The sequence below is a fragment of the Rhinolophus sinicus genome, chromosome 5 (assembly GCF_057876585.1).
Source record: "Rhinolophus sinicus isolate RSI-liver-muscle chromosome 5, RSI-T2T, whole genome shotgun sequence".
NCBI lineage: Eukaryota > Metazoa > Chordata > Mammalia > Chiroptera > Rhinolophidae > Rhinolophus > Rhinolophus sinicus.
The window spans coordinates 24,650,063-24,663,569 of record NC_142505.1 but is presented as its reverse complement, the minus strand read 5'-3'; the positions used below and the strand labels follow the sequence as shown (position 1 = coordinate 24,663,569).

General features: G+C 37.0%; 1 protein-coding gene across 2 annotated transcripts in view; it reads left to right on the top strand.

Moving 5' to 3' along the window:
- Window positions 1-13,507, top strand: part of LOC109458844 (ubiquitin-conjugating enzyme E2 E2) — a 292,901-nt gene that overhangs the window by 223,819 nt on the left and 55,575 nt on the right. For both annotated transcript variants that reach the window (XM_074312784.2, XM_074312785.2), the window contains exon 4: window positions 3,932-4,064. In XM_074312784.2, coding sequence (XP_074168885.1) covers window positions 3,932-4,064 — 133 coding nt within the window. The remainder of the gene's footprint in view (window positions 1-3,931; window positions 4,065-13,507) is intronic.

Sequence of the window (13,507 nt, the reverse complement as noted above, 5' to 3'; positions counted from 1 at the left end):
TATTTGGTGACTCCTTATGTAGCCTACATTATGTAACTAACTAACAACTAACTAGCTAACTACCGCGCGCGTGTGTGTATATACACACACATACATATATACACATATACATATACATATATATATATACACACATATGTATGTCACTATATATCTGAGTCACTATATATAATTACATATCTTTGTATCTGGGAAATGTGTCTGTGCACATAGTTTCATAGCTCCTGTGTGTATTTTTTAATCTAAATTTTTTCATCTACCTTGAAGTAATACTGTAACTGCAAACCTATAATTTACTTTTAAGCTCTTCCTTCTGATAAACTTATCTGTTGGTACTGGGTCTAATTATAGCTCAGGGCGTAACCATGTGTATTGTTCATCTGAATGAGTGAGCCTGTCTGGCAACAAGGGACTGCTGTTGCCAAAGCTTAATTGTCATTTGGCCTTAATATATTCTGTCTACATCTCACTGTCAGCTTCAAGAGAGATAGTGAAAGGGAGGATGGGACAGGAAGGCTGTATTCTGGCCCCTGCACCACTGCTGCTCAGTGTATTTTAACACTTTACATTAAACTTCGCTAACTATGATTTTATTGTTTTTCTTCATCTCCTTTTAAGTAAGAGAAATCAAACACTGGAGATAAAATTGAACTTTCCTTGATTCCCATCTCCAGATCTATTTCCTTCCATCACCCCACTCCACCCTGTTCCTTACACAACCGCTATCATGAATTTAGGTATATTTCCAGTTCATTTCTTAAAAGATTTTGACATAGATATGTATCTATATACAACATAAAATACTGTTTTTTTGCTTCTAGTTTATACAGTAAGATCACACTGTACATATGCTGCAACTTGCTGTTGTCACATGGCATTTTCATAGACTTTTTGGCATACTTTTTCTTAGTATGAAAATTTGATACATAATATAAGAACATATCTAACATATAAGTAAGTTATGAAAACCAGTCATAAACAGATCACTCCTGAATCCACCGTACATACTGAGAAGTCCAATATTTCCAGAACCGTTGAAGCTCCACCCTTTGATCCCACCCAGGAAACTAGTCTTTTGAACTTTGTTTTCATTCTTTTTTTTTTTTTTTTTTTTTGCCTTACCTCATCTCTATGTGTCCCTCAACAATATACTTTCTTGTTTGCTTGGTTTTAAACGTTGTAGAGATAGTACCATATCGGATATATTCCTTTTAGACTTCTTTTATTCAGTATGATGTTTTCAAGATTCATCTATGTTAATCTGTATATCTCACTGCTGTGTAGTAGTATTCCTCTGGGTGGATTTGTCAGCTTTTCTGTCAGTGAACATTCGTGTTGTTTCCAATTTTGCTATTACGAATAGTGCTTACATGAACATTCTGGTACATGAACATTCTGGTACACGTGTAAACATTTCGCCTGGGCTGGGTACCTAGAAGTGCAATTGCTGGGTTGTAATATAGGACTACATGTGTTCAACTGAAGTCCGTAAGTAAGTCCACATTCTTATCCAAAGTGACTGAGCTCACTCGTCAGCGTGTATAGGAGTTCTTGTTCTTCCCACGCTCCTCAACGCTTGGTTTTGTCAGGCACTAATTTTTGCCTGTATCTAATTGTAATTTTAAGTTTCACTTCCCTGATTTTAATGATTGAACATTTTTGTGTGATTATTGACCATTCATGTTTCTTGTTTTTGGAAATGCCTATTTATGTCTTTTCTAATGGATTAATAGTCTATTATTATTATTATTATTATTATTATTATTGATTCATAGGCATTTGTATATTCTGAACACTAGAAGTGGGTCGACTTTATATGACCCAAATACCTTGTCTCAGTTTATGGCTTGCCTTGTCACTCCCTGTAGTCAAACTCTAAATAAAACTTTGGACTTATGCATTTAAGTGTGTAAACCATCTGCAACAAGGTGTTTGCATATTTATTGAGGTAGAAAACCAATTTTCTATTTTCCAAGTACAAAAACTGTTTTCCTAGCCCCATCAGTTGTAACATATATCAGTTTTCCACATGTGTATGGAAAAGTTTGAGGAGTTCCTTTGACCTTCCAAACACGTTTTAGAATTAGCTTGTCAAGTTTCATTTTTAAGAAAAGTTGTTGGACGTTTGATTAGAATGGCATTGGATCAATTTGGAGGAAATTGACATTTGTAGTATACTGGGGTCTCCGTACCCATAAAGTTGGTATCTCTCTCTCTACTTAATTCTCTTGTGTTGTATTTCAATAAGTTTTATCATTTACTCCATAATCATTTTATGAAATTTTCCTTATATTTTAATACTATTATAACAGGTATTTTAAAATACATTTTCTAATTTTGTTGGTGTATCGCAATGCAGTTCATATTTGCATATTGATCTTATATCCAACCATTTTGCTGTACTCTTTCATTAAGTTTAGTAAATTGTGTAGAGATTTGGGGAGTTTTCTGTGTGCATAAATACTGCAAAAGTTAACTGTTCTATTTTTTCCATCCCAGTCCATCATTTGTTTTTTCCTTACGTCTTCCATCACTTGGTGAATAGGTTCTCTAGTACAGTAATGATGCAGAGTGGATCTAGTGAGCTTCTTTGCATTGTTCCTCAATTTTATAGGGTGTGCTCTTAATATTTTACCATTGAATGTTAGTTGTTGTGAGGTTTTTGATAGATGCCCTTTATCAGGCTCAAGTTTTTCCTTCTATTCCTATTTTGCTAAGAGTTTTTATCATGAATGGCTATCATTAAAGCCTACTGGGTACTTTTTCTGCATCTATTGAAATTACCTTTTATTTTCCTACTTTAATCTGTTAGTGAGCTAAATTGCATTAATAAATTTCTATTATTAAACTATCCTTGCATTCCCAGGATAATCCCAACTTGGTTAAGACGCACGCTTTTGAGCAGTGTGTTTTTGTAGATATAAGCTAATTTCAAAATGAGAGCGAATAGCAGCTAAATCTCTGTTGACAATAAAGTCCTTCCCAGGCACCTTAACAGGGATGAGGAGAATGTCTGGCTGTTAGATGGAGGTAATTAGCTTGATGTAGCACAAAGAACACTGAAAAGCCACATTTTTGCCCTTCTGTTCGCTTGAGAGAATTAATGCAAGTCAGTTGACTCCTGTGGGCCTTATTTTCCTCAGTGAGTTTCTCTAAGACTCAGGGACATATGTTTGCTGCTAGTAGCCATGTGGCTTCTCTTCAGCTATTAATCCATCATCACCCAACAAACATTTACTTACTAGACACTAAGGACAAGGCAAAATCTGTTCTTCAAGGAACTTCTAGGGAGGGACAGAAAACATAAACCGTTACAAAACACAGTTATACAACAAAGTGATACATGTTATCTTCTACAGACCACACTAGTCAGTGATTCGTGGTGGTGGAGATGGTGGGATGAAAAGAGCATTTTGGGATGGAAAGAGAGAAAAGAAGAATTAGATGGGATATGATACTTAAGCTGAGTTTTATGGACAGTGAACGTTTACTGATCGCCATGAACCATGTTTGTGTTCTCAGTTGTTAACAAAGGGATATTAGACTTCTTTTTCTCCAGCTGCCCTTTTGGCTTTGAAAATGTGTCTCTTTGACCCTATGATCATATTACCCTTCTCAGGACCTCAAAAATAATTTAATCTTTATTAAACATCTGTGCTCCTGCCTCCCATCTATGTCCTTTGAATCTTTTGTTCATTGATTTAGGGTTGTGAATGACAAAATGGAATCTTCTTTGTTCTATATTAAGTAATACCAACATACGTCGTTTATAGAATACTGATGATATTGACAAATGAGTCATCATATAGAATTAACTTATTAACTTTGTTGCGTTTTTATGAAATTGCTGAATTTATTGTTACCATAGATTTTTTAAATTCCAGGCTTTATATAATCTCTAAGCACATTTCATTTGTATGTCTTATTTCAGTGCTGGACCCAAAGGAGACAACATTTATGAATGGAGGTCAACTATATTGGGACCCCCAGGATCTGTCTATGAAGGAGGGGTGTTCTTTCTTGACATTACCTTTTCACCAGACTATCCGTTTAAACCCCCTAAGGTCAGTATGAAATATTCATCCATTTTAGCAATGTATATTGTTGTATATGTACATACATATACATATTCTTAAATATACATACCTAGGAATGCATGTCTATTCTGTTAGTATAGACACCACCACAGGGCTGATTGTATGTAAAAGGAAGCAGAATGTGAAAAATTCGAGCTTTTTCCCCCACCCCAGCCCTTTACTCATATTTCATTGCTTTTTCTCATCCTTTTTTAGTGTCTCCTTTCTGTGGTATACGTTTAAATGTGACATTAGACAGCATGTTATGGCTAGAAGTAGGGTTTTCAGTGACAAAGCTATAGTATAGCTGATACCTAACTTCTGTCTTTCCACTCTACTTTGGCCCAGCCCGTAAGTCTCTTGGAGTAGCTGTTGCACTGCTAGTGATGTGAGGACCTTTTCCTGACAGCCTCTTCAGTAAAGGAAGTTCAGAGTGGGGAAGAGGAGGGAAAACTCAGATCAGGCAACTGTGCTTCCTTTCAGTCTTGTATAGTCTCTTCTGTGAAATACACGTCTCAGAAAAAGTGTGGGCTGATCCAAGTTCTGCATGACAGAAATGTGTAAATTAAACAAAGCGGGAAGGGAAAACTAGTAAGTTAGATAAAATAACTCATCTTCCAAAAAGGCCTTGATGGACTGGAGGGATGAGCCAAAACTAACAAGATGAAATTTAACATGGCTGTGTAGTGTTTCATTAAGAGTCAGAAAAGAATCATGATACCGTATTTCCCAGTACTGCTTTATTTTCGTGTAAATAAAATTTCCAGGCTTTAAGCTGACTAAAATTCTGTGGGAACTTGAGTTCTTGAAGCCTTAAGGAGACATTTTTAGGAGTACAGTCTCCAGAACTCTGAACCAGTCTCACTGTATCTGGCATGCCTCCTTCACTTCTCAGCACCTCATTTTAAGAAGGACAAACCAAAATAAGCTGGGTAGAGAAAGAGAGCCATTAGCGGTCTTGAGTTTCTTCACTGAGTCCACTGTAGTGGTCATCAGCTGTGCCAACTCACTTCTCCAGAATACCCAAGTCAGGCTAGGATGTTCCCTTTGACCGATGATGAAGCTTCAAGAGGTTTTCCAATAATGTACAACCAAGAATCCACTGAGCTCTGACTCCAGGGACCATGTACTTTCCGCTGAATTATACACAGTTACCCTGGAGATGTTTACTAGAAAAAATAGGACATAGAAGGGATGTGATATCTGTCCTCAGATGTTTCAGGAACTGCGGTGTGGGTTGAGGTTAGACTTTATCCTGGAAGGCTGGATGGGACAAAAATAGAAGCAGGAAGGTGTCAGTTACAGGAAAGTAGATTTCAGTTCTATATAAGGAAAATGTGACCCATTGCTAGACAGTCTGCTTCTGAGTAGCTGTACTTTGGAGACACTGGGCTTCCCTATACTGGGAGTGTTATTATAAAAAAAAAAAATAGTAATAAAAGCTGAATTAGTACTTGTCAAGATTATCACCAGAAAAAATTAAATCCCTCCACTGAATGAATTTGGTTAGACAATCGCTTAGGACAAAAAGAAAACTCAAACTTTGGTAACTCAAATTGTAATTTAAATTCACACTTATTAGAAACCTCTGGGAACATTTTCAAAGCAAATTATCACCACCTAATTTATCAGTTTTAGAAATCAGATTTTGTAGACAGATATGTTACTGTAAGGGGGAAGTCTGTGTGTGTCTTGAAAGCTGTTACCTAAAGCAATACTTTTATTATTACTAGTTTCGAAGTACCATGTTCGTGCCTTTCCCATCTCCTATTACTCTAAATAGTCCCTATTTGGAGTTAAGTCTTGTTTTTTCTCTCTGTTGCCGTCATGCTATGTTCTTTTCCAACAACCTTAGCCACACGTTTGGATTCATGCAACATTTCCCAATACTCTGCAGAATGAACCAGAGTAGCAGTAGGTGTCAGGGAGAGTTGTTGGTGACAGCAAAGGCTCACAAATAAATCTAATTGGCTCTCTAATGGTTATCAAATATCCATACCATAAAATTAGTCTATAGCATGATTGGATCCATAGGTGACTTTTCCCAAACTTGCATATTTGGAATCTATAATGAGGACTCTTAAATTACCGTAGTGCTCAAATACACCACTTAAAGGTTAGCGAAGTGATTTGGATGACTCTTCTTGCCACAGGAACTTTTTGGGAGTAGGACTTCATCATTTTGAATATCCCACAGTCCAGTGCCTAAGTTTTCAAAAATCAGAGATGAATTATTCAATAATTTCTTTCAGAAATCTCCTGAATTCTAATGAGGCGAGCAAAACAATTCTTAATTCAGTATGTAATATTCATTAAACTTAGTATACTTAGTTTCAAATAGGCCGAGTACTAGTTGTACTTTCAAATGCTGTATCTCAGTACAATTTTTAGTACATTGATTTTTCTATATGTGTAATCAATACAGTTATGCATCTGTTACTAAATCTAGAGCATTTTCGTTTGTATGACATTGTCAGTTGCATCTGAAGTATCAGATGCCAAGTCTTTAGTTGAATTCTTAACCACCACTGATAATATTATTTCTCTGGGAAAATATCTGTTCAGTGAAACTTTACAAATAATACAGCCAAAAAGAAAAGTATAATAAGTTGCTGATATGTCCCAGTTTTTTAATACTGGATTTCTTTTTCAGTGTAGACATACATTTTAATGTTATAAGTCAGATAACTATTTTTTAAGTAGAAATTGCTTTATATCTTATTGGGGACTACATTTCTTATTCATTTTATAGATAATTACTCCTATGCTCAAAACCTGCACTTTTTTATTTTAAAAGTCTAATGCATATTTTACTATTTTAACTTTTCAAAATCTACATTTATAATAGAATAGAAAGTAATTGCAGATAAGTAAAAGGAAATTATCTATAATCTTAACCCAAAAAGTAATTATTCATTCTATTTTGTATATCTCTTTTGAGATTTTTTGTTCTCTGCCTGTATATGTATATACATATGAGAATGTTTTTATGCATACACACAAAAATATATGCACATAAAAATTGGTCCATATTCCCTATCGTTTCGGAATTACTTTTTTACCTAACATTAGATATTCACCCTACACTATATATTTCCAGTAAACATATAACCACATTACAATTATAGAAGCTATGTAGTATTCAGTTATATAAATACATCAAATTTAATTAATTTTCTGTGATTGGACATTTAAGCTCTTGTCAATATTTGTTATAATTAGTCATGAAATGAGCATCCTTATAATTGCATATTTTATATACTTGAATGATTATTTTGAGGCCAAATTTGTTGACATGGAACTTCTGGGTAGGTGGGTTTACACACATTTATAGAATGTTGATAAAGGTTAACAAATTGCCCTCCAGAAAAAACGATGAGTTTACATCATGGTCATCAGCATCTGATGGTATAGTACTTGCCTACACTCCTCTCAGCTCTGAGAATTCCTAGTCTTCTTTAATCTCTGCCAATCCAATAAACGAAAAGCGATATCTCATGGTTTAATTTATATTTATTCGACTATCAGTGAGATATGGAATCATTTCCATGTATTCTTTAGTCCAGTTATTTCTGTTTTTATGAATAATATGAAAGTTTTTTCTTGAAAGTCCCACACCAAATAAAATTAACAAGTGTACTTGAAAAATTCAGAAGCAAAATAACGAAATATGCTTTATTCATATATATTTTTGTTTGTTTGTTTGTTTGTTTTACTATAAACACTTTGAATGTATTGTAACAACATGTCTAATGTTTTAAGTCTCAGAGATTCTTATGACATACATCCTAACTAAGGAGTCATGTTAGATAACCGGTCAAATCTTTGTTTCTATAGTACAAATACACAAAGGTAGCTTATTCATAATTTGGCTTTTTCTATCTCCCTGTGGATCTGGATTTTTTTTTTTTTTAAAGTGGGCATTCTAAACAGATTTAAGAGTATGTAGGTGGGAGGATCAAGCATGTTTGTTATTTATTTTTAGTATCTCAGGCACCCTATGTACAAGTCAGACATGCTGTCTCAGTGTTTAATTTTATATCTATTAGTGGAAAGAATTGTTTTCTTTGCTAACGGTCAGACACTATAGTATGTGCCAGTAGATACTTTCCAAAAAGGAATAACCAAACTTGTGCCTAAGATGTTTTTCAAAAAATTACATGTATACATAGAAGTATTTGTGTGAGAAAAAAGCTCTTTAATATTAATATCTAAAACCTTTTTAATGCAGTTTGTTCTTTTGTTACGAGTTTTGTCAAATACATTTTTAAATAAATCTTAGAGGTCATTTCAGAGACTGTTGTATGTTTCATGGGGTTTTTTGGTTTGTTTTTATAAACTCTAACTGTGGATTGCTTATTAATGAAATGTCAGCTAATAGGAAAGGTCTTAACTGCTTTCAGACAATGAAATAGATCAGTTAGGTTCGTCAGATTTTCAAAATCTTCATTTTGTTTTCCTCATTAGATTTTTTTTTCCCCAAGTCAAGTTGTTGTCCTTTCAGTCTTAGTTGTGGAGGGTGCTGTTCAACTTCAAGTTGTCCTTTCAGTCTTAGTTGTGGAGGGCACAGCTCAGCTCCAGGTCCAGTTGCTGTTGCTAGTTGCAGGGGGCGCAGCCCACCATCCCTTGCGGGAGTCGAACCGGCAACCTCGTGGTTGAGAGCCCACTGGCCCATGTGGGAATCAAACCGGCAGCCCTCGGAGTTAGGAGCACGGAGCTCCAACCGCCTGAGGCACCGGGCCGGCCCTCCTCATTAGATTTTAACCTTAAATTGACAGGTCAAGGCTAATCAAAAAATAAAGTAGCTAGTTATAGTATGAAGCAATCATATCCAGCATTTAAAAGCCAGAGACAGATCTATAACTAAAGTTCAACAAAGAGTTCCACAGTTTTTTTCTAACTAGGTTATTATTATTAATATTTACTTGTTTTTGTTATTGCTGCTTCTGTTACTGCTCAAAGAAGAAATCTGACAATGCCTCCCAAGATTTGCAGAAAGAGCAGTAGCTTATGTGTGTAAACCCGACTGCCCACTCATTTGCTCTGGCCTTGGGGAGAACACACGGGTGTCATGGAGTAACATGAATTAACTTGTTTGTAACCTGAGTTCATATATTCAGATAAAGCCTTGGACATGGATCAAGTGCTTTCATGCATATTGAATTGCCTGTTTGACTTCTCAAGTTGAACATCCAGCAGTCACCTCAAACTTAACAGGTCCAAAGCCAAACTATTGATTACACAACCTTACCCAACTCCTGCCAAAGCAGTTCCTCCATCCAGCCTTCCCCATCTCGCAGAATGGGACTCTATGTCTCTAGTTGCTAAAACTAAAAACCTTGCAGTCTTCTCATCCTTGACTCCTCTCACGCAGCCAAGCCAGACCCAGTCTTACTGGCTCAAAATACATATTCACAATAAATCCAGAATCTAACCATTTCTCCTCACTTCTCCCTGGTAACACTGGCCACAGCCACCACCAACTTTTCCCCTTCCCCAGATTGTATTGGAAGTCTCCTCTCTGGTCTCTCTGCTTCTGATGTATTCCTCCTCAGTGCCTTTCCCTACACCAGATGAGCCTTTTATAACATAAGTCAGATTATGTCGTTCTTTGCCTGAAACCCTTCAGTGATTCCCAACTTACTGAATAAAAGCACACAAAACCTTAGAGAATCACCTTGTTCACAATATATTTTTCATCATCGCCAGCTATCTTGACTCAGATATTCTAAGCGTGCTCCTTCCACAGAGCCTTTACATTTGCTCTTCTGTCTGCCCGTACTGTCTTCTCCCAGAAGTTCACATGGCTCACTCCATTTCTCCTCTCAGATGTCTGCTCAAATGTCACCTTTTCAGAGGAGCTCTGTATGACAACTCCCAACCACCCATGCTCCCTACGAGCTTCCCCACCACTACTACCATACTTGATTTTGCTCATTGCACTTCGCCTTCTGGCATTATATATGTCTTTGTTTATGAGTTTACTATGTTTCCCTTTCTCCAGTTAGTATGTAGGCTCCTGGAGCCCAGAGACTTGGTCTGTTCTGATGTCCCTCCTGTATTCCCAGCACATAGAGCAATGCCTGGCGATTCAGTAGCAAAATTCTATAAAATTTTGTTAATTTAATCCGTACAACTTTGCCATAAAGACATTAACCCCCCGGCCCACTTCATAGATCAGAAAACTAAGGCCCCCAGAGGTTAAGTGGCACACAGGTCACATAGGAAGTAGGTAACAGAGCTGGAATTCAAACCCAGTTTTAAACTTAACCTTTCATTCCCCAATTGCAGAGAAGATTTAAATTGCTTATGTCTCTGGAAGAAGGAACAATTGTTCTTATATTTTACACTCTGGTATAAATTAATTATATCAGACCATTCTCTCCGCCAGGTTTATTAGGAGGAAGATGAGAGAGGTCATACAATGTTACAAAGAGATTTTGAGTGCCTGTCTTTCAGTTTTGCGAAGGGCACTCTTAGCAAAGGCACCTGGGACTTTTCTCCAGTGTTCCTAATTCACACACACTCAGGTATTAATTCTGTGTTGAACAATAAATACATATTTCTGGATTTTGCTAGACCCAAGCTAAAAGAGAAGTCATTTCACATCTTACAGGTCATTTTCACGCTTAACTAGTGTCAAGAACAGCCTTGTAGCCTCAGTATCATGACTGGGCTGCAGTATTGCCTACATCTCATGAGTCAGTCATTTCTCTTTTCAGTCTGTTCTCCTTTTTGATAAACCTTTTAAAAATGCCATGCTATACTTCAATGTTGTGTGAAATTTTTAATTGAATGTGATGAATAAAAATAGATCAGAACAGTGGTCATTGTCTTCCTGCTTTTGAAACAACACGCATTATATCCATCTGTGTGTCCAACTACCAGCCCCACCTACCACCAATTTAAGAATTACTAAGAAGTAGGGTTGGATTTTGTTCATTTTCAGGGCAAGCAGTACCAGCTTTCTTTTTTCTAAACCAAATTAAATATGCCTATAAGCTAATAGAAAAATCATCCACTAGGCTGACAGGAAGTTTAGTTTAGACATATTTGGGGAGGATCCCTCTCTCCTTTGCTTTCTATAGTCTAATGCGGTTCCAGATTTAGAAGAAAGACCTTTAGTTTATCATTGTCTCCTCAGAAATGCTCATGGCCCAAGCCAATTTTAACTGTTCAGGTTGAATCAACTCAGTGACCTGCACCTTTGCCCAGGCTCTGATGGAGTGAGTGTGCAGTCAGCCCCTCTGAGAGCTGGTCGCCACTCCCCTGTCAATGTCTTGCCATAGAAGGGAGGGGTTTCACACAAGTATTTTGTTGTGTCCCTCCATGCTCTGGAGTTCTTTTCTCTGTGGAATGTGACCTCACTCCATATGGGAGTTGGTGTTTGTTGATATTACTGCCGGCATAACTGAGGGGAGTGGACAGGCCTACATTCTTTCACAAAGGATGTTTTTTACAGGGAGGTTAAATGAACAAAGGAAACTGGAGTGAGACATTCAGATGTTTGGAAAACGAGAAGCTCTCTTCCTGTCACAGCCAGGGAAAGATGGCAACTCACTTATCAGAGACAGGTGATTTTTTTCCAAAGAAAGGTTCACAGGTCTAGACAAGTGACACTCTCCCCTCCCAGGGCCAACTTGAAGATGAACTCTTCAAGATCCCAAACATCAAAGAGTGGGGATCCTCTCACCCCAGAAAACAGTGAGCTTTGGGAACTCAGAAACACCACAAGTCACACAAAGTTCAGGCACAATAAGGTGATGTTGAAGGAATAGTCTTGTAAAGAGGAAAACCTTCTGCACAACTGAGCTGAGAAAGGCTTCAAATTTGGCATTTTTCTAATTTGTAGGAAAGAGCCCCTGATGAGACCAGATCAAGACATGGAACAGATACCCTGTATACATTAAGTGTCTGTAAATTTAAAAACAGATCATATTTTATTGCCCGCTTGAGAAATGGGTTGGAGAAGATGGTATTCTATATTTAAGAAAAAAATTGTAATCTCTATTTAAATGTCTTAACTTGTTTTATAGCTATATGTAATGTTATTTTGTTCAAGCTGAGATGCAGTAGAGAGGGCTGAATTAATTTTTTAGACTACCAGCCAAAGATCAACCCCTTTATCGTCAAGTTTCCCTGATCTTTTTCCCTTAGAGTTGGAGCTGGATCTCTTGATAAGATAGCAGCCTCTTAGAGATTTGCTCAAGTAGGTCCAAGGAAAATGAGGCAGGGAGTGTTTTCAGCTCCCAGCTGGCCAAGATCAGAGGCAGTGTGTAATCATAGCTTGTCACTGCATTATGGAAAGATAGGGTCAACTGGCCTTTGCAAATATTATGCAGGTCTTGCCCTGCAGAAAGTAAGGTGAAACAAAGTCTGAAGTTAAAGACTGTACATGAAATAGATCTAAGATTAGATAGCTACGCTGATTCATACAGGTGTAGCTGTTCTAAGCAATCAGATACATTTTCTTGCGGTATCAGTATGTTAGCAGAAACCTACCAAAAATCCTTATAAGTTGGTTGCTTTTTAAAATACATTTTAAAGCTAATTTATAAAGCAGAGAGTTATTGAGCTCTTACTACTTCAAGGACCTTGAGACATAAAGATGAATAAAACACAGCCCGGGGAGCAGGAGGCAAGGAGAACAGCTAGGAGCTAACGGCTTAGTCCAGGCAAGAAAAGTGTGAAGGCTGAGTTCTGGGGATGAAGACAGAGTAACAATATATGAATTCTTTTTTTCATTCCTTTATTCAATAAACGTGTGTACCATGCAGCAGGTCAGATACTGAACACATAGAGGTGTCTCTTCTTACATAGAGTTTATATTGCAGATATGGTAGAACAGGATTTCTCAACTTCAGCATGATTGACACTTAAGGAAAGAAGATTTTTGTCATGGAGGGCTGTCTTTCCCATTGTAGGACGCATAACAGCATCCCTGGCCTCTAGCCACTACATGCCAATAGCAGTCTGTCTCCTCTGTCCTCACCCTTCGTTTTGTAACAAAAATGTCTCCAGATACTGCCAAATGCCCCCAGGAGCACTCTTTTAGCTGGTGACTGATTGGAGACATCTATGAGGGCTCTCTGGTTTCTCATCTGAATGACCAGGTGGAGACATGTTTCTTACAAGAAACCTATAGGACATCTGGGTGGAAAATGTTCATTAGGAAGCTTACAGATCTCGAGTTTAGTGATGTGAGCTAGAAGTTGAGATTTGGTAGTTAAAATTCTAGAATAAATGACTTCACCTATAGAAATGTGCAGTTTTCAACCCAAACTGAGATTTTGGAGCTATAAATTTCCAGAATGTATTTCCCAAAGGAAAAACTGATAATTGAAAAAATTAACAGAACTCACATTTTTCTCTTTTTCATTATGTTCTCAGTGTTTTGGGATTGAAAATTTATTTTTCATATGGCGTACAGA